Here is a 26,122-nt window from a genome sequence, read left to right as displayed (position 1 = left end):
AGGTGGAGGGAGAAGAAAAATGAGTTGTAATATAGCATCACATTTTAAAAATCATTATGGAACACATGAGAAATTTTATGACTAAAGTGTTATTGGCAGGGCTCAGAGCCAACAATTACAGGTTGGCGGATGCTACCCATGGAGGTAACAAGCTACAGAACCAGAGAAACCCTCTCAACACAGGAGCTGATGTCAATCCCCTTGTCAACAAAACTGTGCAGAGCATCCATGTGCCCAGTACCAGCTACCCCAGGCCCCTGGGTTACAGCCTTGAGCAAGATGAGCCTGCGCACGCCTCACTGACTCAGGCAACCCCGTGTGCACACCTGAGTGCTTATGGCAGGAAGTGCCGACCCATTAACCCTGTGGTGATGCGCTCCTTACAGCCCCCACACCGTCTGGTTACCAAAGGCCAAGCAAGGGACACGAGAAGATTTCTAGAAACAGAGAATCAGGCTTTATTTTTGTTATCTTTAATACAGGTATTGTATCGCAGACATCTGTCAGTCTCGCAATTCAGTACGGCCAATACACAGAAATTAAAGTAGAAACTAGATGAGAGTGTGCTCCCCACCTGTCCTCAGGCTGGTGCTCTCCAACCCCCAACAGACTTTATTCTTTCATCCTCATGTCCTCTCCCTGCCACATAAGACAAGTAAAATAAAATACTACCCCAAAGAAAAACCCCAGCTTCTCTTTCCCTAGCAGTAAGTGGGATGAAAGAAGACACTGTTACCTTGGATGGGTGGAAAAGCCAACCAAACCCAAACCCTAGAGGCAGCGAGGGCCACCACTGCAGCTGAACCCTGGCTGTGGCCAGCAAGCTCACCACCCGGCGAGACAAGAGTGCGTCAATCCCAGCAATCCCCGAGGTCCTGTGCCACACAAACCAGGCATCCCTGAGACAAGTGGAGGAGCCCCGTCCTCTGGTGGCATCAGGTTCAAGAGGAGAATGCACGAGGACAGTCTCTTCTGAGTGGAGCTCACAAGAGAAAGAGGTTCCTGAGGAGGCGTGTAAAGGTCAAGTAAGCCACCCTTGCCATCTGTCCCAGGGCTTCCTGCCGACTCCACTGTCCTCGGAGTGCTAGGTTCGCCTCGGGAAACCTCACGAAGAAGTTCTACACCAGTTAAAATGAAAAAGTAAATAAGAAATAAGGCATTAGACATTTGATTCTTTTATTTCCATATGCAATGTAATGTTTAGGCACGCTGCTTGGGATGCTATTTCTAAAAAAATTGTTGGCCATTTTTCAGAATATCCTTTTGGTTTTAAATACTGGTCAGGAAAAACAAATGATGTAAAAATACGTGAATAATTTTCTATTACAGAAATGAAAAACTGATTTGCATCTAAAAGTGCAAGAGGTGAAGTAATTTAACCCTTTCACCAGACGATATGGCAATATACAATATATTGCTTCAGCTGTTTGAGAAGGCTGTGATGTATTTTTATATTGACATAGAAAATTATAAATTACATTGAATTAGTATCCATAATCACTATATATATACACAAACCAGTTCTAAAAAAATACACTGGTTTAGAATTTACGAGTGAAAACCTCACAAGGTACAGTAAAACAGTTAACATGCCTAGGTGCCAGATTTTGATTTCTACTTTTAAAATACTAGCCTGTAAAATGAACGCACTCTAATTCCATTAGCAGCACGAGCATTTTTCATCTGACTTGCCTAATACGATTTAGGTATGTTAAATATGCAGATTGCTCTGAAATGTTCATTGGTGATGCTTGTTAACAAGGTAAATTTTTTGGTGAATGGGTTAAAAGGCAGATGAACTACCAAAACAAAACAAAAAAAACAAAAAGAAAAACCAATAAAAAACCCAAACCACAAGCCATATACACTCCAAATATTCTAGTGTTTCACCTGTAGGAATAATCATTTCAAGCAAACAAGACTTTAACAGAACATATGGCTTTACAATAATGACAATTTATCAACTAAGTTGTAGCAATAAATACTTAATCTCTACCAATAGACTTACATTTTTGATCCGTTTTAAACAATACAGAAAACAATTATCAATCAAAAACTGGTTATAAAAAGAACACTAAATATTCCTTATTCAAAATCACTTTTGTAAGTTAGAACCACCAAAATAACACTTAGAGGGCATTTCAATTCTACAGTTCCTTGCCAACCTGGAAGAAAAATGAATTCAGAATTTTGTACAAGGTGAAAAATGTATGAAAACTGCCTAATACTTTGGTCACACTAATAATTGTCAAATAGTTATGTTTCAAATACAATAGATCTGTGTATTCACTTTTATAAAACTATTCTTACAGCCATTTTACCTATAGTATTACTACTATTATTACATGGGTGGCAAGATCTTATTTCACAGGCTACCCATTATTTAGAACAATACAATATAAACATACGCAAAAATTCTTGGTATTTGTCAATGTGCAATATTTGTACACGTCTGAACTTCTCTGTACAACGTCTTAGAATCTAGTATATAAAGGTTGCTGGTCCTGATCTCTTGCAGAGTGAGTGCAGCAGTGACGGCTTGGTGGGCTCCAGGTGACCCCTCCAGAGCCCCTGAATGGTGGCAGTCTGCAGTCCTCAGTCAGCAGCAGCAGACATCACTTATCATACAGGGCCATTAACTGATGTGTCACTTGGCACACTTGGCTGGTCAGTCCTAAGGGGTAAGAGACAGACATTTGAGGCACCTGAAGCAGAATGTGAGAAAGAAAATTAACTTCGTTAAGCTTCCTGAGGGAAGGGAACATTTAATATTATTTATCCAATGCCTAGCACAAGATCTAGAACTTAGTACTTAATGGAAATGCTTCATAAATGAATTTAAAATTCCAGAAAAATCTGAGTAGCATCTAGGCTTCTTCATCGGTTAACTAACTAGGCACTTAGCAAAGGCTGCAGAAGAGCAGGTGCTCTGTGAAAACTACCCTACCCTCAGCTTCATAGAAGCACAGGTATAGTCTAGTCAGTGGATTTTAACTGTTGCTCCCAGAGCCTTCAGGAGCTATTTGGTCATCCCTCTTTCAAAAAAGCTTTTTTCTGTCCCATAGATTGAAATCCACATAACATTTCACTTGAAAAACAGGATTCTACTATTGCTACTGTGGGGGGGGGGGGGGGAACAGTCTGCAAACAGGACAAAATGTTGAAAACGAAGGTGTATGTATACCTGAACAATATGTCCCCCCTAAGTAAACGTTAGACGCAAAATTGGGAGGGAAGAAGAGACAGGCTGGTCTATAAACAAAGCGGTGACCAATTATCTAAATTTTGCTTTCCTGACCAAATTACAACCTGAATATATAAGATATTCTTGAAGGCTTTAGCAAAATTTTATAAAGTAGATTTGGAAAAGTATGCTAGATGTAACTGGGAAATATATAAGTACTTTTTAACTAGCATCCTAAATGTATATAACTAGAATGCTTTCCATACCTGCTACTGCTAGTTGTAACTGAGAACCAAAGGGTCAGCTCCACATACACACGGTCCACTCTACTTATATTTGACGGTGCCTCAATGTATCAAGGACACGGGACAGAGTCTGAACCACACACAACTGGGTAAGCATCCTGCCTTTGCCATTTACAATCTGTGAGATCGTAAGTAAATTTCGTCATCTCTCTGTTCCGTTTTCTCCTCTGTAAAGGGGTACAATACTCCCTCACCCCATAGGGCTTAGTAAGTATATAATGTGTACAAAATGCCTAGCACACTGGCTGGCACAGAGTACAGGCTTGATGACCAGTAGTGTAAAGTAAGATGTTATGGCAATACAAGCCCTTAAGCGTGAAAGGCAACAGAACGTTGCCAATCCCCAGGACCACAATATTTGGTGATCTTCAATCTTCAACACTGCCATATGTTGATTTAGAGCACAAATATGATTATCAGAACACTTACCTTATGTCACCCTGCCACCAGCTCCAATGTCACCTTCTTGGAGAGGCTTTCCCTCGCCCTATCTCACACAGACTCCTGCCCCCCTATTCCTTGTTCAGTTTTATGGACTCTTCCCGAGCACTTCCTCCCACGTGCCCTAGGTGAGCAGGTGTCCATTTGCTACTGCTTATCACTGGGCCTCGGCCAGTGGCTGCCACCCTCAAGTGTGTGTGGAAGGATGGCAGACGAAGGCACGGACACAGGTGATGCTCCCTCTTCCCTCACTGGCTCACCCCAGCTTCCTACACCATTCCAGTCCTGCCAAACCGAGAGGCAGGGCTCTCCATACCAGATGTTCCTAACCAGAGAGGAAAGCAAGTGGGTTCCCCTCAGGCGAATAATTCTTCTGCACTCTAGAGAGCCAAGGACATGATCCCAGAGCCTCCTGTATCATTTATGTCAGAGAAACCAAAAATATACTCCTGAAGCAACTACAACAAATTGGGATAGACCTGGATTATCCTGCCTTCCAACAAGCCCTCAATATAAAGGATATTTACAAGTAGAAATGAGGGAGATGACATAATCGACTGTGAATCAGACCTACAAAGTACCATTTAAAACACACACTGAAACCCCCAGGAAGGAGAGACTTGCCCAACCCTCACAAGCACAGTTGGGGCTGGATTCCCCAGTGCTGGAGTGTCACCCCACCTCTGACCCCCGAAGCCTTCATGAGAGCCAACACGCTCAAATAGTTCTTATACTTTATTTGTTTTACGTGCAAATTAAAAAAAAAAAAAAAAATTCCAAAAACAAACCCTTCATTATGGCTGTAATTTCCACGACAGGAATAAAAACAGGGTTTGCTACCCAATGAATAGAGGTCTTCCCATCAGCGAACAGAGAGTGCCCCCTGCTGGTTCCCACTGGTTATGTTCCCATAGAATGCCAAGATTTTGGGGGATGGGGGGCTGGCCTGTGTGGGAATCCTATCCCTTGACCTTGGCGGTGTTAGCACCACACTCCAGCAAGTAAGCAACTGGCCAGCCCCGAATGGCTAAAAGATTTTGACGGGAGTCAGGCCAGGGGGAAAGTACAACTTCTCTGAAATAGCTTTTAAAGGTCACTTTATTCCTTATGGAAGGAATATACAATCTTAGATATATTTAATCAAAAAGTTAACTCTGGGAAGTGCTGAACAAAGTTCCTGGTGGTCCAGGGGCACATCCTCATGTTCTGGCGTGAGCTCCGGTGTATCCGAGGCCACCCTCGCTCTACCTGCGAGGCTGTGTGTGCGGGCTGGCAGGCCCTCGGCGGCTGAGGCTTTGGCTTGGCCTATCCCTTCAGACCACTGGCTCAGTCTAAGCAAAAGGTGACTAGAAAGAAAACATCACATTCCAAATCACACGGCTCTGGTAGTGGGATTTTCACATTTAAGACAAGATAAATATTTTGAAAAAACAAAACCACACAGGGAATCGTTTAAGAGTTGAGAATATTTCACTACATATATGAAAGGGCCTCCAGGCAAGTTCTCCCTGTGTGTCTCATAGGCACGACCACGGGAGAACAGGCACCAAGAACAGCTTGTGTCTGGCAGCTGGGCAACTTTATAGGGGCCAATGAAGATTCCACCCTGCAGGGGCTCAATGTCATCCCTGACTTAGCGCCTCACACAAAAAAGGGAGGTATGTCAGCACGACAGACTCTTCCATTCCCACTAATTTCTGAAAGAGCCAGTGATGTTACCGAATCTCTAAAAACCAGTTAGTTTTTGGCTTCTGGGGTAGAGCTCAATCACCTTGATTACCATAAGGTCCGAGATAATGCTACTGTGCCAGTAAGCTGCTGAACAATGAATAATCCTTCTAGCCCTCACCCTCCCACCACAGGCTGACTACCCTCCCAGGAGACAACAGGCAAAGCCAGCACAGGGCCTGGGCAGGTTTGAGGACATAGGTCGTTACCTCTGCTCTGGACTACTGCTGGGGGGCCGGGGTACTGCACACTTCACCTCTGCCGTCTCAGGGGTCTCTCCCACGTCTTTACAAGCAGCATCTTGAGAGGTAGAGAGTTTGCCTTCCTCACTGCAGGAAAGAGGACAACAGGCACATTATACATCCTAGTGCCAACATCTAGGAGCCAAAGGTTGAGGTCACATGCAAATGGCTCTGAAGTCGTGACTGCCATGGAGGCAAAGCCCTGGGGCTGAGCATGCTCAGGGTGAAGGATCACAGGACCACAGACACTGGGGGAGGACAAAAGGAAGGATCACACACAGATGGGAACCGAAAGAGGGACATGTAATGTAGCTGGTATCTGATAAAGAACAGTCCCATATTACTGTACATACCGATAGGATTTCAACACTCTGAAGCCAAGTGTGCAAAACAGAAAAAGAAATGTACAAGAGTTTCAGAATACTCCTAGAAATGAGGAATTTGGGGGAAAAATATGTCCACGACTGCACATAAGCAAAACTGCAGACTCAGTGAAGATATCAAATGGACCTGCTTGAAGGAATGAGCCTTTAGTTAAAGCATTTTGCTTTCAGGCCTGCGACCACCATTAAAACAGTGGGCCAGAAAGACTTCCACCAGCTTGCTGGGTGGAAACCTTAGTCAATGTGGGGTGGGTGCCACAGTGCCTGAACCATATTAAGGACTTCTCGAGTTGCCCTCTACCAATGTGTAAGAAATACAAATACTATGAAGGAAAAGAGAGTACCAAGGACAGCTGCCAGAGCAGGTAAAGACCTATCCAAAGCGCAGAGAGAACTTGGGGGAAATGAAACATGGAAGGATTATTTTTTTCCCCCTTAGATGGCTCTTGATGGAAATGAAGAAGTCGCAGATGCTTTCCTCGACTCTGTGGACTGGAAATTTAGACTTTTGCCTGTTGTCTGAAATTCCCATTTTTACACAATCGAGATGGCACTAATGTGAGTTAAAGTGCAGCTAGAGGTTCCCTTTGGGAAGTTCCATCACTTTTAGAGATGAGTACTGTCCTGAATTTGCTCATGAAAAACCTAACTTTAAGATGATTTCTTGGGTGCCTTCCAGATGGTTCCAGACAATATATAAGTAGGAAAATTAATTAAAATTTAATGACTAGTGATAAGTCTGAATTACCTGGTTCGTTTTTCTTTTTAAACTTATTCCACTTTACTCCATTCTCTATTTTCTGCCCTCAAAGCAATGTGTTTATCATTTTGATTCTTGTAAAATGTATAGTCATTACATGTGTATACTCTGAGTCTCGTAACTGGTACTGAATTGTAAATTGCAGTTGATAAATTACATTTATCTCTTGACTCAGCATGTCTGGAAGATGCATCTGCTCCTGCTGACTGCGGCACAGGATCCACGGTGTGCACCTACCACACTCTGCCTGGCTTCTCGGAGCAACAAACACCAAAACTGGCCTCCACCTCCACACCTCCATGCACAATGCTGCAAGGAATGTCACTGTCCATGGCTCCTAACGGACCTGTTTAGGCATTTCTCAGGACTCAACACCCAAAAGTGGAAAATTCTGGGCCACCCTTCTATCTATGAAGAACCCCACAGTACTATCCAGAATGACTGCCCCAGTTTGCATTCCCCACTAGCAGGCCACCAGGCTTACAGTAGCTCCACAGCCCCCCACATTCAGCATTATCCACCTACTTTCTGCTAGTCTAATGAGAAGTATAAAGTGATATATCATCACTTACATCTCTCTGGTAATGAATGAGTTTTGAGCATTTCTTCATTTTCTTTTTAGCCTTTTAGGTTTCCTTGTCTGTAAATTGATATCTCTGGCCCATTATTTGATTTGGGGTTTTTCTTATTGGTTTATAGAAATTCCTTGAATATTAAATATCAGTCTGTTGTTGACTTAGACATAATTTTTTTCAATTTGCCATCTGCTTCTTAATCTTGTCTATAGTATTTCATCAACCAGGAATTCTTAACTTTGATACAGTCTAATTAAATGCTTGCATTATAGTTTCTGCTTTTGAAGGTATTGTTTTTTGTTTTGTTTTGTTTTTTTTAAAAGAAGTCCTTTTCTGCCTATAGGTTTGAAGGATATTCTACATTTTCTTCTACTAACTACCACAAGATTTTGGCCACATCACGTAACTCTGGTGTCTTAGTTTCCTCATCTGGAAAGTAGGGAAGATAATTACAGTACCTATCTCATAGGGTTCCTAAGAGAAATAAATGAGCTAATACACATGAAGCATTTTGAGAACAGGCAGGGCCTGGCACACAGGAAACTCTGTATATTTTTGTTTTTATTATTTTTAATCCATCTGGAGTTGCTTTAGGATGTAGATTAGGGAAGATCTAGTTTGACTTTTTTCTTTGTAGTGAGCCAGCCTCCTGCCAACCACCCGCTAAGCCATCCCATTATGAATCTCTCTTCCCATCACATTGGCCCCTGGACCTATTTGGACGCTAATATCATACAATTTTAATCACTGACTTTGCAGTATGACTGAATACCTGGCAGGACAAGTCTCTTATTTAATTTTCCCTTTTGGTTATCTAAACAATTTGAGAACCTTTATTTTTCCACATAAATTTTACAGTATGTTTATCAAATTCCTTTTAAAATTCTAACTGAAATTTTGACTGGGATTGCATTAAACTTAAAGACTAATTTGATGATGACAGATGTCTTTACAGCACTAAGCTGTCCCATTGTCTCCGGTTGTACAGACTGCATGCAAGTTTTCTCTATAGATATCTGGAATAAGATAATTCCTAAATAATTTATAGTCTGATATATTTTGTGGACAGTACTTTACTTTTTATTATACATTCTAGCTGGTTATTACTGATGTAGAGAAAGGCTACTTTTAAAATTGATCTCTTACCTACAAGTTTTGCTGAGTCCTAATTATTTACAAAAGTTTATTACTGACATGGCTGTAATTGATCATTACTATGTGAAAATATTAGTAGTTCTATTGCTTCCCTACCTGCACTCGATTTCTTTTTCTTTCCAGGACTGCCTATACACTGGCATTGAAAATGGACACACTTGTTCCTTATCTTACAGTGAATGCATCTAAAGTTTCTTCATCAAGTATAGTTTTTGCTGTTCACTTCTGGTTTGCTCAGAGTTTTAAGCATATACAGGTATGGAAACTTACCAAAAGCCTCATCAAAAAATCTCATGATCTTTTTAGTCTAATATATGGAGATTACACTGACAGATTTTTCTGATGTTGAGCCATCTTTGCATTACAGGATGAACCCTAACTATTACAAATCTTTTTAACACACTCTTGGATTCAGTCAGTAAATACCTTGTATAGGACTTTGCATTTAGATTGCTTGTAAGTGACATGAACTGATCATTTTCTTTAATTATCCTTATCCGGTTTTGGAATTAAGATTTCACTGCTTTCATTAAACAATCTAGCTAGTTTTTTTTTTTTTTTTTTTAAAGATGACCGGTAAGGGGATCTTAACCCTTGACTTGGTGTTGTCAGCACCACGCTCTCCCAAGTGAGCCAACCGGTCATCCCTATATAGGGATCCAAACCCATGGCCTTGGTGTTGTCAGCACCACGCTCTCCCAAGTGAGCTAACTGGCCATCCCTATATAGAGATCCGAATCCGTGGCCTTGGTGTTATCAGCACCACGCTCCCCCAAGTGAGCCATGGGCCGGCCCCCAATCTAGCTAGGTTTTACATTTCTATTTTCCGTAACAACTGGAATTAGAAGAATGTGCATGAAACAGCATTTAATTATTACTGTAACTGACAGGTCTCATAGGCCTGTGAGGCTGAATCACTGTGAATTTGGTTTGCTCTTTGTTTTCCTCCACAGGTGCTTGTTTGCATCCTTTGCCCATTTTTTAAAAATGAGATTATCTCTTTCATATTGATATTACGTTTTTCCTATATCCTGGCTACTGATTCTTTGCTGGTTGTGACTTTTCTTTCAGTGTGTTTTTTTGGATATTAGAAATTATATAAAGTCAATTTTTCCTATATTTTCCTTTATGGTTTGGCTTTTTAAATGGTTAAAAATCCCCTTATCCACAGACTGTGAAGATATTCTTTTATGTTGCTTTCTAAAAGTTGTACAGTTATGCCATTCATGTATTTATGTTGAGACAAGAGGTCTAATTTTATTTTTTTTCCAAAACGGATAATCACTATATATTAGTCCATTCTTGCCTCACTAAATGGTATTGTCATTCTAACACGTGTACAGTTCATGCAGTAGAGGGGTCTCTTTGTTTAGTTCTTTCTCAAGGCAACACTGTCTCAATAACAACAGCTTACTAATAAGTCTGGACTTCTAATATGGTGAAGGCCCTCACTTGTTTCTTCAAAATGATCAGCTATTCTTGGCTCTCTTTGGTCTTTGCAAATATCATAATCAGTTTCTCAATTTCCATGAAAATCTCTATTGGGATTTTGATGGAAATTTTATAAATTAATTTGTTGAGAAATGTCAAAGATATCTTTCCATTAATAAACATGAAAAATACTCATATATATATTTATGTCTTTATTACAGATTGAGTATCCTTTATCTGAAATGCTTGGGACCAGAAGTGTTTTGAATTTCAGGTTTTTTCATATTTTTTCATATTTGCAGAATACATACCAGTTAAATGTACCTAATGTGAAAATCCAAAATCTGAAATGCATTTCCTTTGAGAGTCACGTCAGCAGTCAGAAAGTTTCACATTTTAAAGGTCTTTGGATTTAGGGATGCTCAACCTGTGTATCTTTCAATAACATTTTAAATTCTATTCCCATAAATATAGTATTCCTAGTTATCTTATAGACAAGGTTTAACATTTTCTTTAAAAACAAACACACAGATATATCCTGGAACACCTTGTATTGGCTTACAGGATGCAAATGATTTCTGTATGCAACCAGTAAACTTACTAAACTTTCCTACTAATTCTAATACTTGTCTATAGATTCAGAATTTTCTGTGTAGAAAATCAGTCTATAAACAATAACCATTTAATTGATTTCTTTCAAATCTTTATATCTTTTATGTATGTATTTATTTTATGCTGCACTTGCTAAGACCACCACCAGCACACTACTGAAGAGAACCAGTGCCTGCAGGTCCCACTGTCTGATTCTCGTCTTTCAAGGGAATACTTGTAATGCTTCACTGCTTAAGAATATAGTCTGCTGCAGACACTCATCAGTTTCACGTAGCTAATTTCTATTCCCAGGCTGCTAAAAAATCAGAAACAGCTTTAATTTTTATCAAATGCTTTTCTTTATCTGTCTGTGAATTACCTTCAATAATTTTTACCATGTTACACATTAATGTGATATATCCTTGGTCATGACTTAAAATACATTATTGGATTTGTTTTGCCAGCTTTTAACTTAAAAGTTTTTATTATGTATGCCCACATATGAAATTAGCTTATAAACAATTTTTCTCTTCCATGCTTTTCTTTGATTTGTAGTGGCCTCACAATGAGTTGGGAAGGTTCCTTCTTGTGGTATCTGAAATTGTCTGTATAAGAGGGGGAGTAAAGTTCTAAGCACTGTTTTAACTGCAGCCCATAAATTTTGATTAAAGTTTTTTTTGTTACTCAGTTTTAAGTTTTTCATTTCCATTATGATTCCTTTTTTGACCCGAGTTTAGCAGTAAGGTTGCTAATTTCCAAATATAGTTTTGTTTTTTTTTAAACTATCATTTTGCTACTGAATTCTAATGACTGAATTACGTCTGGAGTCAATAATCTGTATGATACTGAATCTTTGGTTTTGATGGGTTGTGCTCTGTAGCCTCTATAGAAGTGAATTTATTTTTTAAATGACTGAAGATTTGTCAATTCTCATAATTCTGTCAATTTGTTAGACTTAAAACACAGTCTTCTGAACACACACACACACACAGGGTGGGAAAAAGGAACTTAGTGGCTTAAACTCTCCATCTCGTCATTAAAATTTACTGAGTTTAATAGAGATGTTAGAAAGACATCAAGCTAATATCTAAACATTCATTTGAATCGAATTAAAATTTTTCATGTTTGCAGTTTCTCCACCACCATCATCCCCCCCTAGACCTGAAGCTTCCAGTAGACTCCAGCCCCTGGTTACCTTTTGAAGACCGCGGTCTCTGTCTTGGCATCTACAGTGAGGCTGAGCGTTTCCTTCATGCTGCCGTTCATCACTGTCTCAGTTACCTTGTCTGGACTTTCTGCGTCCTCCTCTCCATCAGAGCTGGCTTCCATGGCCACACTGCTTGGTGCTGAAAAGAGCACACAGCTGACCAGACATACCAAACCCAAACAGGAACTGTCGCTCCTCTTCTGTGTATACCCATTGACCCAAGTCACATCACTGCTTGAAGACGATGACAACAGTGAGAGGGTTTGCCTACTCTGCCTGAGCCAGTTCTTGATGGGCACAGGCTTCTTAAAAATACCCACTAGAGAGACATTTCATGGATTCCTCATTTGAAGACTAGTGAGTCCCCAACAGCTTTCCCAGCTCGGTGTCTACCTACATAGTACCCAGTTTCCTCCCAGCAGAGACGACTGCTCCTAACTGTTCCAATCCACAGCACAGGCAGAGTGGGCAGTTACACATCTCAGCCTCCACCCATTTGTTTTCCCCACTTGGGTCCTATTCTTTTTTAAAGTTACTTTCTCATGGTATCTGGGTAGATCATTTCTTTGTTCTATCATAGGAAGCCATATGGTACACTGGTTATGAGCTTGTGCCCTGAAGTCAAACTTCCTGGATTCAAACCCCAGCCAACTCCCAAAAGCCCTACTCAGCAGGATGAAACAGTTCAGGGTCAATGCAAGGAACATACGGGAACACTTTGAGTAATAAGACAACTACAACCCACTGGAAGTTTATATAGACACCCGTGACTATTTCATCTGCACATAAAGGTGTGGAGAAAATAAACTACCCTATAGCCTAAAACAGGCACAGATATGCCCAGTGCTTCAGCAAAGCAAACTCTGAGGGACAACTGGGCACAGGCGTGGAATGTACACACCTAGTTCTGGTTTTATTCAGCCTGGGTACTGTAGGCTAAGGCATTCCTCCTTTCTGGGCCTCAGTTTCCTTATCTGCACACTGATGAGACTGATAACTTAAATTCCTTACTCCTTCTAGAATCAACATGCTGTGGGTTCTGGAACAACAGGTACAATTTCTTTTCATCAGTTGCCCTGTGGACATCAGACCCACCATCTCATTTTCCCAGCTGCTTTTAGCCCCTGAGCCTGAGCATGGTGTCTGATGTTACAAACGTGCCATACAGACCCATGAGCCACACACCCGGCACTCTCTGCACTCACCTTCTGGCTGTGCCACCAGTGAAGCAACACTGGGAGTCAGGGGGTCCATAGGCTCAGTGCTGGTTTCCATTTCCACTGGAGAATTACTCCTCAAAGAATCTTTTGTACTTTCAGAAAAGGGAAAATTCAGATGTCAGCAGTGGGGAATAGCCCTCAGTTACACCCCATTATTCACAAAAAACCTTTGAAAAGTAAGTTGTTTCTGCTGGAAGACATCAGCATCTGTGTAAGAGTAATAGGATAAGAGACTCCGTGACACACGGATCTAAGTGTAGGTAGCTGCCTACAGCAGTAGATGACTGTGGTGGGCAAATGTCCTGCTAACTCAGCAGAGCAGGGAGGCAGCAAATTCTTATAGGATTCCAGACAGTATCAAAATGCCCCCACCTCTCATCTTCACCATAATCACCAGGTTCCCAGGGCTTGCACAGCAGTGATACACATCATATGATATCAACTGTATCTACCGGGTTGACTATTTTTACAAAAATCCTTATTTACCTTGAGCAGTTTGGCCAAACTGCCTGGAGGAACTGGCCCTCTTAATGATGCTGCTGGTATTGTGAAAACATAGAGCCAATAAACAACAGAGGTGAAGGGTGGGGTGAGGGGACATAACTATACTTCCTCTTCCACCTCCCACTCCCGTGCTGCAAAACCCCTCAACAAACTCAGACACCTGCACACAGCAGGTGAAGAGAAGCAAGCTGCTTCAACAGTACTCTCGAGTGACCAAGGCTCTTATCCCCAGGTTATAAAAAGACAGAAAAAAGCAAGAGGTGGAACCTTGATTGTCCTGTACTAGAGCACGGCTGATAAAGTAACTCACAGTATTTCGGAGACATTTTTCACAAATCTCCCTGGCACTTCTGAAGAACAGTTTAATTCTATTGTTACGCTTACTATAAAGCGCCATGGATTTTAGCCTCCTTTTTGGTTTTGTCTAACATGGGAACTGTTAGCTCAACAACAGTTTGTCTTCATATCTTCTCTATTACCAGTGATTGTTTAACAATATTACTTGTTAGAACAGGAAAAGTGATAAAGTCTTTCAAACTAAGCCTAATGAGATATGAAATCCATGGCTAATACTCAAATGCTGACAATACTCTTTAGGAAAATTATGAAATGACAGGTTTCTGTCATTGAGAATATACAAATAGCAAGACTGACAGCCTACATGTCACAGCCCTTAATTTATAGCACTAGACTAGTTGCAAGTGAAATACAAGTTCACATCATCTACTGAATTCAAAATACAGTTTGCATTTATCCGCACTATCCCACACAGAGGTGCCTCAGGAGTTCGTGGTTTCACTTTACTCCTATTCTCAATCCTCTTTGTTCTGTGGAGCCAGAAAAGCCCCCTGGGATGCCATCTTCTGCTGCTTCCTGCTAAGTCCCTGGAACCACAGCCACCCAAGCTACTTTGTTGAAGAACTACTCCCTTCCCCAGTTCACCCTGGAGGAATGGAAGATGGTGACTGTTTTTCTTGTAATGCACAACTGTGTCAATATCTCTCCCATGTTGATTTTAAATCTTGTTTAAGACACTACGTTCAACTTGGAAATAACTTAAGGTGAAGAACACATGTTAACAGCAAATGCCTACCATTCCCAGTCTCCTACTAAGAGACTTAGAGATGCTGCCCACTCGCTCACCTCAGGGAAGATGTGAACTCTGAAAAAGAAGCCCAGCCTGTCTCTTTAGTTGGCATTGGCTCCTCTGTGCTCCAGACGTCAGACCCCACAGAGTCTAACGGAGCACCGTGGGTTGTCTCCATTGGGACGTCAAAGTTGGCTGACCAGTTGGGTGCTAAAAAGAGGAAAGAAATTTCATTTGGAGAATATTTTCAGTAGTTTAATGTAACACAAGATACTTTTCAAAAACAGATTACCAATGATTAAAAAAAAGACTGGCATTGTTGGGGAAAGGGTATTCTAATATACTGTTGGTAGGAATGGAAAGGCACAATCACCTGGAGGGTAATTCTATAACACCCACCGTTTTATAAAACTGTATGTTCCCTGTGATCCAGCAATTCCATTTCTAAGAATTTTTTCCAATAGAAATATTACACAAGGACACAAAGCTACATATAAAAGGGTATGTTAATTTCTTAGTTTTGACAAATGTACCATGGTTATATCAGTATTGGAGGAAGCTAGGTGAAGGATACACGGGAACTTACTGTACTATCTTTAAAACTTTTCTGTAAATCTAAACTATTCCCAGCGCGCTGGGTATTCCACTGCAATAAATTGGAAACCACCTTAATGCTTCCCAACAGATGTAGCTATACTTCAGACCTCCCGTGGCCTTCCTGCAGTCCACTGTAGTTAACACAAACAACGGGAAGGCTTCCTAAAGTCCTGCCACTTGCCATCTGTGGTGCCCTTTTTGCCACACCATCTGCCAGCCAACTTTGGATCTAACCTGAAGGTTTGTTTAAATGTCACCTGTTCAGAGATGTGTCCCATCAGAAGAAATTAGGTCTCTGTTTGCTGTAATAGCACATCATGCTCTCCTTCAGAGTATACTGAATCCTCACGTCCTTGTTGAGGACAAGTAGAGTGTGGGAACCACTTCTCTCTATCAGGGATATTTTCTGTCACAGTTAGGAACCTCAAGGATGTAAGGAAGGAATGCTAAGGAACATGCTAGCTACTTGGGGGCTTGCTTATATTAGACACAAATGACTGAGAAGTACCTTTATAGAACAGAAATGTTCCAATTTTAAAGACATACCTTAGGGCCGACCCCATGGCGCACTCGGGAGAGTGCGGTGCTGGGAGCACAGCAGCGCTCCTGCCGCGGGTTTGGATCCTATATAGGGATGGCTGGTGCACTCACTGGCTGAGTGCGGTATGGCCGGTCACAAAAAAAAAGATATACCTTACTGTGACTTTGGCAAGTTATTTAACTGTCCCAAGTTCCTTCCTCATCTGTTCAATTCAGATAAGGACTATTTACTTAGGATTAAATGAGGGCCTGCACATAGTAGGTACTCAATTAGGGCTTGTGCCACGCTTCTCACCCTTCAATCTGTGTGAGCGTGCCAGGGCTCCTCTGACACCAAAAAGGAATAATACTGAATGTTTGAAAATCTCACTTGAAACCTCAGGAAAGTCAACTTGACCGATATTTTTGCCTGCCCTCCATATACAAAGATCTGGAATCATTCCATCTGAATCAGAGTTCCACTTTACAACTAAATTAGGTTTCACAAAAATGTTATCACTCAGTGACAACAAAAATCACTCTGGGATATTCTTTCCCAGATGAGCTCCGCAGAGTCAGTATAACATTAGAAACTGTTCCAAATAGTCCACAAAACCTCTGAGAGAAGCCATAGAGATTGGTGGAGATGGCAGAGGCTCTCTGGGGCAATCCTGCAGTCCCGGGAGAAAAGAGTCCTCCCTCCACCCCCAACCCCTGTGCCTCCAGAGATCTGACAATGCAAAAAAAGCCTTTTCCACAGAGCAGAGCAGGAGGGCTGGTGGCCTGTCATACTGAGCCCAGGGGGTGAGGGTAAACGTGACTGTCACCCAGGGTCCTCCCCTGACTTCTGTCCCTATAGCCAGTTCTAGAGTCACAGTGGCAGTGGCACGCAATAAGTCATACCAAGTTTGCAGTCTCCCTCCAAGTCACTCATCACATATCCAACCCCCCACAAAGAACCACAGATTCTAGAATATTACTCAACTTTAATAAAGAAGGAAATCCTGTACATGCTATAACATGGATGAACCTTGAAGAAAATATGCTAACTGAAATAAGCCAGACCAAAAGGACAAATACTGTGTGTTTCCATTTATATGTGGCTCCTAGAGTAGTCAAATTCATAAAAACAGAAAGCAGAATGGTGGGTGCCAGGAGCTGGCGGTGGGGAATGGGCAGTTGTTCAGTGGGTGCAGAGTTTCAGTTCCGGAAGATGAAAAAGCTCTAGAGATCTGTTACACAACATGTGAATATACTTAATGCGCTTGAACTGTACATTTACAAAGAAAAAACCAAACACCATAGGTTTCTGAGCCAAAAGATGAGCATATCTGTCCTGTCTCCTTCTCGTGTCTCCCTGCTGCCTGGATCCCGTCCTCTCAGCCCTCATTATTTCTTATGTTTAACAGTCTCTTAACAGTTTTCCTATCTCCAGCATGTATTTTCTAGTCCAACTCTCACACTGTGGCCACAAGTGATAGTCTCAAAATAGATTCCATAATGTTACTCTTAGCCAAATCCTCAGGGGTCCCCCTGCAACCTTTAGAATATAATTCTTGATCTGGCCTCTGGCCTTATCTCCTGCCATCTCATCCTCCAGTCATATGAAACAGCTCATGGGTCTCTGTGCCTTCCTACTAGTTGATTTCTCTTTCAATTTAACTAATCCCTCTTGTCCTTAAGTATCACACCCTTGGGGAACATCTGGGCAGATGCCTGGCAAGGGCTGGGCTCCCCTCTTCCAGCACTCTGTTCTCAGGAGCTTGCACTTCAATCTATTTCTCTCTCTTTTTTTAAAAGATGACTGTTAAGGGATCTTAACCCTTGACTTGGTGTTGTCAGCACCATGCTCAGCCAGTGAGCTAAACGGCCATCCCTACCTATATAGGGATCCAAACCCATGGCCTTGGTGTTATCAGCACTGCACTCTCCCAAGTGAGCCACGGGCTGGCCCTTCAATCTATTTCTCAATGGATTCTGAGACCTTGGAAGCAGAGTCTGTGACTGGCACCTGGCACACAGTAGAAACTTAATAAAGGCATGTTGATTACAACTGAATTACACTTTTTCCTACTGAAGAGGGAGAGCTGGAAAAGGAGGAAGGGGATAGAGGATACACCTCTTTTCTTCTCTAGCTCCCAGTTTTCTTATCTGTAACATGTCGGAGTTTGCTGATGACTGTTAAGGTCCCATCCAGCTCTGAGGTTACTAAATTCCACCTTCAGCTGGGTTTCAGTCTCTAGGACCAAGTACATAAAGGCCTTTCTGGGAACAGGAAGCTGGTCAGGCGTGGGGAAAGCCCCTGGATCAACCCACATGACTCTTTCACATAAACATTTTTCTAAAGTTTTGGAAGTTATATTTTAAAAGGCTAACTAATTCAAGTTTTGTCAGCAAGTTGCAGGGCACAAACAAGCACTTAGTTGGGCAAGTTTTAGGGCTATAAGTTTCATACGTAAACTATGAAGAACCCATTTAAAACTGCTGAAGCTGTTTCCTCTGGTTTATTACATTCATGACTCTACAAAATACAATTATTTCCTCATCTTTCCACAATCTGTAGTCTTTCCCTTCTGCTACAGCACAAGGCTTCTGAAGCTGCAGGACTGACCTACAGTGTGCTGTCCTCTAGCCAGATGCACACAATGATTTTCATCCTGTAACGAGATGCCCTATGATCAAAAGCATGATTTCTCCTTCTCGGAGGTCAGTCTAGGAAACATAAACCTCCAAGGGGGAGTCACACGAGAATGTGTGTTTCAACTTTACTCCTTTCAGAAGTCATCTCAGATGCTGCAGAATATTCTTTTGCCTATTTTTCAAAATACCTAATTCCAACATAGCAACTAATATGGAAAAATAAGGTAACTTACGTTCATTCAAATCTACCTCCATTTTATCCTCTGTGTTGGCACTACTGGATTCAAACAAGTCTTGTTTTGCTCCATCTTCTTCTTCAGAGTCTGTACTTTCTTCACTGTCTGTACTACCCGAGCTAAGAAAAAAGAAAAAGAACCAAAATAGTTAATGCTGCTTATCAGCCACCAGCTAAATCCAGAAAATTCTTTAAAAACAATTCATACTGCGTTTGAACTGGATCATATCTGCCCACATCCCACCCGGTTAAGATATCGGGGAAGACTTTGCTATGTGTGTGTCTAACCTTACGTAAGCCATCAGCTGCTCTACCACTTGGGCTTTGCTTCAAGGTGGAGATCACAATCTATAATACTGCCTTCTAACAGGTGTGTAGTGGTTATCTTGGTGTTCATTTGCATTTTCCTAATGACCAAAGATGCTTATTTGCCATCTGTATATCTTTTTTTCCTAAGGGTCTTTTCATGTTTTTAGTGCATTTAAAAAATTGGGTTGTCTCTTTTCTTTATTCAGTAAAGAAATTTAACTCTACATACAAGTCCTTTATCAGATATATGATTTACAAATGTTTTCTTCCAGTGCATAGTTTGTCCTTTCATTCTCTTAAGTGTCTTTTGAAGAGTAAAAGTTTTAAATTTTCATGAGGTTCAACTTGTTAAAACTTTTCTATCAAAATCAGTTGCCCATACACGTGTAGGCCTATTTATGTGCCCTCTATCCTGTCCCACTAACCTATTCTCTATCTTCTTGCCACACTGTCTTAATTACGGTATCTTGAAATCAGATGGCATTAGTCCTTCAGTTTTATTGTTCTTTATGAAAGCTCTTTTGGTTATTCTAGGTCCTTGGAGTGTCTATATGAATTTAAGAATCAGCTTGTTAATAGCTACAAAAAAGCCTCTTAGGATTTTGTCTGAGACTATATTAAACTGATAGATCAACCTGAGAGAACTGGAATCTTAACAATATTGAGTCTTCCAATACATAAACATTTATCAAGCTGCCTTTAATTTCTCTCAGCTGTGTTTTACAATTTTCAGTGTGCAGGTTTTGCGTATCTTCTGTTAGATTTATCCCTACATATTTTTGATGCTACGATGGATATTTAGTAATTTCAATTCCAACTGTTTACTGTAGTATGCAGAAAACAATTTTATTGATCTTGTATTGTGAAACTTTGATAACCTTATTTTAATTATTCTAGTAGTCTTTTTGTAGATTCCAGCCAATTTTCTATGTCAATGGTCATGTTGTGGGTGAATAGTGATGGTTTTACTTCTTCCCTTACAATCTAGATGCCTGTTATTTATTTATTTATTTTTTTCTTGACTTATTGTACTAGCTGGAACCTCTAGTACAACACTGGAAAGAAGTGGTATGAGCAGACACCCTTGTCTTGTTCCTAAATCTTAGGGAGAAATTACTCTTTTTTTTTTTTTTTTAAACCATTAATTATAATGCTAACTATATGTTTTTTTGTACATGCTTTAATCAGGTTGAAGAAATTCTAGTTTGCTGAGTTTTTATCAGGGATGGATGTCGAATTTTGTTACATGCTCCTTAATTGATTTCCAGATGTGAAAGCAATTCTATATTCCTGGAATAAGCCTCACCTGGTCATGATGCATTATTGTTGTATTTGATTTACTTAAACTTGTAAAGGAGTTTCTGCATCTATGTTCATGAGAACTATTAGGCAGTTTTCTTGAAATGTAATGTCAGATTTTGGTATTAGGCTACAACAGATGTGGCCTCATAGAATTAAATAGGTAATACTCCTTCCTTTTCAAATTTATGGAAGCTTTTGTATAGAACTTGTATAATTTCTTCCTGAAATGTTTAGTAAAATTCATCAGTGAAGCCATGTGGATCTTGAGTTTTTACTTTTTGGTGGGAAGTTTTAAACTAAAAATTCAACTTCTTTAACAGATACAGGACTATTCAGTTATCCTTTTTTTGCCTAAGTTTTGGTAGTTTGTGTCTTTCAAAGATCATCGAAGTTATCAGATTTATTGACATATCAGATTTATTGACATATCAGATTTATCTGACATAGATTCATAATGTTCCATTATCTTTTTAATCCTTCTAATACCTGTAGAATCTAGTGATGTCCTTTCTCACTCCTGATATTAGTAATTTATATCTTTTTTTTTTCTTATTCTGGCTACAAGTTAACCAATTTTATTGATCTTCTCAAAGAACAACTTTTGGATTCATTGATTTTCTCTATTGTTTTTGTTTTGAATTTCACTGATTTCCACTGTGATTTTCTTATTTCTTTATTTCTGTTTATATGGATTTAATTTGCTCTCCTTTTCTAGTTTCTTAATGTAGTAGCTGAGCTCACTGATTTAAGATGTTTCTTCTTTTCTAATACAGCCAGTGAGTGCTAAATATAATTCGTAAGTATGGTTTTAGGCGCATTCCCCAAATTCTGATATACTTCATTTTCATTTTTCTTCAATTCAAAATACTTTCATATTTCCCTCGATTATTTCTTTGACCCATGTGTTATTTAATTTCCAAACATCTGGGGATTTCTCTGAGATCTTTCTGTTATTGATTTCTAATTTAATTCTATTTTGGTCAGAAAATGACTTGAGCCTGTAGGAATTTATTGAGACTTGCTTTAAGGCCTGAATACGATCTACCTTGATAAATATTTCATGCCCTTGAAAAGAATGCATATTCTGCCATTGCTGGGTGAGTGCGTTATAAATGTGCAAGTAGGACAACATGGCTGATAGTGTTGTTCAAGTGTTCTATATCCTTACTGACTTCTGCCTATTGTTTCATCAATTACAGGGAGAGGGGGTGTTGAGATATCTGACTATAATTATGCATTTGTCTAATTCTCTTTGAGGTTCTATCAGTTTTTGCTCCATGTATTTTGAAGCTGTTATTAGATATGTAGACATTTAGAATTGTCATGTCCTCTTAATAAACTGACCCCTTTATCGTTACATGACTTTTATCCTTTTCCTTTGAAATCTACTTAGAGATTAATATAAACCTTCTAGCTTTTCATTAGTATTGACATTGTATATCTTCTTCCTTTTAACCTGTGTCTTTTTGTTTAAATTGTTTTTTATAGACAGCATGTAGTTAGGCCTTGATTTTAATGCAGTCTGACAATCTCTGCCTTTTAATTGGGGTGTCTTATTTAATATGCTTACTCAGGATTAATTCTATCGTCTTGCTATTAGTTTTGTTTGTCCCAGCTGCCCTTTGTTCTCTTTTTCTGCCTTCTTTAGGATTCTCCTTATGATTTGATTTGATTTTCTTTGTTGGCTAATTAACAATAACTCTGTTTTGTTACCTCAGTGACTGTTTTAGGGTTTGTAGTATACATCTTTAACTTACCAGTCTATCTTCAGATATTACAGCCAAAAACTGGAAACAATCCCAATGAACACCAAAAGGAAAATGGATAAACAAATTGCAGCATACTTATTTAATGCACACTCCTGGGCAGTAAAAAGGAGTGAACTATTGGATATATTACAAAACATGGATGGCTCTCAAAATAATTATGCTGAAAGAAGCTAGACAAAAAAGAATATATAATGTATGATTTCATTTATACAAAACTATAGAAAACAGAAAACAGATATGGGGGGGAAAGAAGGGAAAAAGATATCACAAAGGGCATGAAAAAACTTTTGGGGGTGATGAATAATTTCGTGGTCTTGATTGAGATGATGGTTTCATGATGTATACACATGTTGAAACTGACCACATTGTAGAATTTAAGTAAATGCAGCTTATTATATGTCAATTATACCTCAGTAGAGTTGTTAAATAATAAACTGTCTTCGCTCATCACCCTATGTCCCCGCTGGGCATCAAGTGCCATCTCCCCCAGGACACTGTCCTCCCTGCCATATGTAATTCTCTGCTCTCTTCACATGATGCTCTGTGAAGATGTACTGCACTACTATATAAATGTGTAAGGTCAGTCTGCCTCCAGAGAGTAAATGGCAGTAGGCAATGGCCATTTTGTGAATCCACTCAACAACAAGGACAAAAATCTCATAGTAAATGGTGACAAACAAGTTTGATTGGGGCTTTCATCTTTAAAGAAAAAAAAAAAATCACCATGAAAGTGTTTGTCTTTGGCTGCCTGGCATTGGAGCTTCAGCAAGTATCTTGTGACCGTAAAGTGATAAATCTACACACAGAGGATGACAGTGGGAACAATTGAGAGAAGGCAGGTCTAACAACCTTGTCTAGAGTCTTGACTATGAGACAAATAGACCTTTATTTGCTTAAGCCACGGTTGCATCTTCTGGACCAGCACAACAAGCACTCCTCAGACATACAACATAACTACTGGTACAGGCAGGCACAGGCAATGCTAACAAACTCTATCCAGCAAGAGGAACTAGCCGGCTGGGAGCTGGGGTAGGAGGGAGTTTTACTTTTCACTGTATACCCTTTTTGTTCCGTTTGAATTTTTTGCCATGTGAAAACATTACTTATCAAAAATAAATGAAATAAAAATAAAAGTTCAGTTGCTATTCAAATATCCCTCTCTCTTAACTATGAACACTCTGATAATGAATACTCACAAAAAAGGAACTCTCTGTGTACAGAAGCATAATTTATTTAGGTTCCTACGATAAAAGTGATTAAAAAAAAGACTGGGTTGACCCAGACAGACGGTTATCAAGTGACATGACCCTGTCTTCCCAAGATAGACTGAGTTTTAGAAACAATTTCCCCCTACTTTGGGTAACTTTTGGTCTTTTTTTTTTCTTCTTCTGACCGGTGAGGGGATCGCAACTCTCGGCACGGTGTGTTCTGCACCACGCTCAGCCAGCAAGCACACCAGCCATCCCTATTAGGATCTGAACCCGTGGCCTCGACGCTACCAACGCCGCACTCTCCCGAGTGAGCCACGGGGCCGGCCCAAAACTTTTGGTCTTTTATAAGGAACAAGACATAACTCAGCTGTTGTTGTGATTACTATGAGGAAACATTAATTTAGTCAAAGGCACTATGAGACTACACTTGTCAGCATCATTTCCTGTTCAGAAGATGTTGAGTCACAACATTTCATGACTATGTCCAAACACTTCCAGCATTTTCAAACAGATCATTTTGACTATTACTTTGTAGACAGGAGTACTGGTGCCAACTCACGTCAATTAACAAAGACATTTCTGATCATGAGAAAAGCACTGGTCTCATAATTATATGTTGGGTCTGATACAACATATGGGTTGGATATAATTATGACTATAATAAACTATCTTTTTTTTACCTGGATCGTCTTTGGGATTCTGGTGTAAATGCAATGTGCTTTTCCTCCCAGATATCTTCCTCATCAGAGCCACCATCATCAAACTGCTGTATTCTTTCCTTACAACATGCCTCAAACAAGGCAATATTTCCCTAAATAAAAACGAGAAAAAGAAAAACATTTTAAATCAAGTTTTCTCCCAAAAGTTACCAATGTAAATTGCATTTTTCCACTTGCTTTAAAAAATGGTGCCTATCCCACACACCAAAATAAGATGTAAATATCTAACATTAGCTTCTGTGTAAGTCACAAGAAGTTCTCCTGAAAAGACGGGGTTCAAAACTAGCACACAAGAAGCCTAGACCACATCTTCTCATCAACTCACTTTCATCTAGTCAAAGCACCATCTTAATCCCAAGAACCTCCTCTGCCCCGGAGACGCAATCTCAGATCTGTCCTAACAAGGGAAAGCAACCTGTATTCCATCTGCTTTTACAGTCTAGCTAAACAGTGATGAGCTTCAATGGCCCAAATCAGTCACGCCAGCAAATTAACCACTGTTCTCTCATGCTAATCAACATAAAATCAAGACTGTATCCATCCAAATGATGCTGACTGTCTTGGTGTTTCTGGAGAACTTCTTGCCCTGATCTAGCCCATGTTTCTCCCCAGGAAACACAAGGAGAAGCAAAAAGCAGCAGGCTAGAATCAAACTGCAGCATTCTGAACTTTGGAGCCAAATGTCAATACTGAAATCACAAGTGACCCTTGGTTTTGATGGCTCTGTCACATGCCCACATTGGCCAGGCAGGAAAGTGAGTGGGTGAATGGTGTAAACCCAATCTAGGACAAGGGCTCCTACAATGCAGGGCATCCCAGTGCACATGGCATCCACATGGGGGCTCCAAGAGAACACAGCTCCCACTTTTCCACCTCTCAAATGCCTTGTTGCTCACAACAGGAAATATTTATACTTACACTTTCATTTGTATTGAGAGTAAAGTTGATGTCTGATACCCGATCAAAAGAAACACTGTAAACAAAATACAAAATTATCTATAGATTTGCAGAAACAGTACTCGTGAAATTTTCTAAATTCAAAATATTTACATTATCATCAAAATCTCCATAAGTAAAAAGCAAACAAAAACCTTCTTATATTAAATGATGCTTCCTCCCTTGGTATTAAGGAATTTATAAAGAATGAGAGGGTTGGGATGGAAGCCTTTTGAGACATAAGCCTTTGAGACACCCGCGAAGCCTTCCTTTGAAAGATTCTTAACATCCATGATAAGAACCATGGTTCCACAGACCATATTTATATAACCAAGAAAAAGGACATTTGCAAAGAAGAACCAAATCAAAACATGAAAAAGTATACAAAAGCCATCAGACATTGAGCTGTCTCCAGATACAGCCAAATCCATACACAAAATACACAGACACCCTGAAATCTTATGCTATAACAAGGCATAATACAGGAAGAAAGTAGAGAGTAAAAGAATTCATAGCTTATTAAACATAATTGTTAAGTAGGTGGGGCTATCTTACAATTCTTAAAAGATTTGTTCTAATGAATCATTATTCCAAGCACTCAATACAAATTTTAAAGAGATAATGGATTCCTAACTAGTAACATTTAGGAAGAGTCCAGACAGATAAAGGCTGAGATGCCAAGTGGGGACCTATGGGTCCTACCATGAGGTGGTAGATATAATCACAGATAGAATGATCCTGGGGTATAGACACAAACACCTTGTGACATGTCCTTGTTCTTTCTGGATCTAAATGAGCCAATTCTCAAGGCAGCTGACAGCCTTCAACTCCTGCTCCGTTTACAATGGAGCCTCTATTCCACTGTGCCAAATACGGCATGTTTATAGCACAATTAGAGTGTGCTATAAAAATATTTAAGTTTCTCACATACTATAAAATGCCATTTGTGACAAACAGCCTCCACTGGCTGATATTCAACAAATTATTGAGAATTTACTGCTTCTAAGGCACCAGATACTGAGTGTTGATGGGCATAATCAGAAAGTCTCCTGTGAGGATTATCATCTAACAT

At 40.0% G+C, this 26,122-nt stretch overlaps 1 protein-coding gene across 12 annotated transcripts in view; it reads right to left on the bottom strand.

Annotated features, from left to right (window-relative positions):
• Window positions 1-1,159: 1,159 nt before the first annotated feature.
• Window positions 1,160-26,122, bottom strand: part of PPP6R3 (protein phosphatase 6 regulatory subunit 3) — a 129,516-nt gene continuing 104,553 nt past the window's right edge. For 8 of the 12 annotated variants that reach the window (XM_063092367.1, XM_063092370.1, XM_063092366.1 and 5 more), the window contains 8 exons: window positions 25,033-25,087; window positions 24,076-24,206; window positions 18,803-18,924; window positions 14,870-15,023; window positions 13,208-13,314; window positions 11,991-12,141; window positions 5,868-5,987; window positions 4,722-5,276 (listed from right to left, as the gene is read on the bottom strand). In XM_063092367.1, coding sequence (XP_062948437.1) covers window positions 5,057-5,276; window positions 5,868-5,987; window positions 11,991-12,141; window positions 13,208-13,314; window positions 14,870-15,023; window positions 18,803-18,924; window positions 24,076-24,206; window positions 25,033-25,087 — 1,060 coding nt within the window. In that variant the 3' untranslated portion in view covers window positions 4,722-5,056. Of the gene's footprint in view, window positions 2,675-4,721; window positions 5,277-5,867; window positions 5,988-11,990; window positions 12,142-13,207; window positions 13,315-14,869; window positions 15,024-18,802; window positions 18,925-24,075; window positions 24,207-25,032; window positions 25,088-26,122 lie in introns of those variants that run through there. The other 4 variants (XM_063092375.1, XM_063092376.1, XM_063092377.1 and 1 more) reach the window with 1 other exon arrangement.

The sequence above is a fragment of the Cynocephalus volans genome, chromosome 4 (genome assembly GCF_027409185.1).
Source record: "Cynocephalus volans isolate mCynVol1 chromosome 4, mCynVol1.pri, whole genome shotgun sequence".
NCBI lineage: Eukaryota > Metazoa > Chordata > Mammalia > Dermoptera > Cynocephalidae > Cynocephalus > Cynocephalus volans.
The sequence above is the reverse complement of the archived record's forward strand: the minus strand, read 5'-3'. Positions and strand labels throughout refer to the sequence as shown.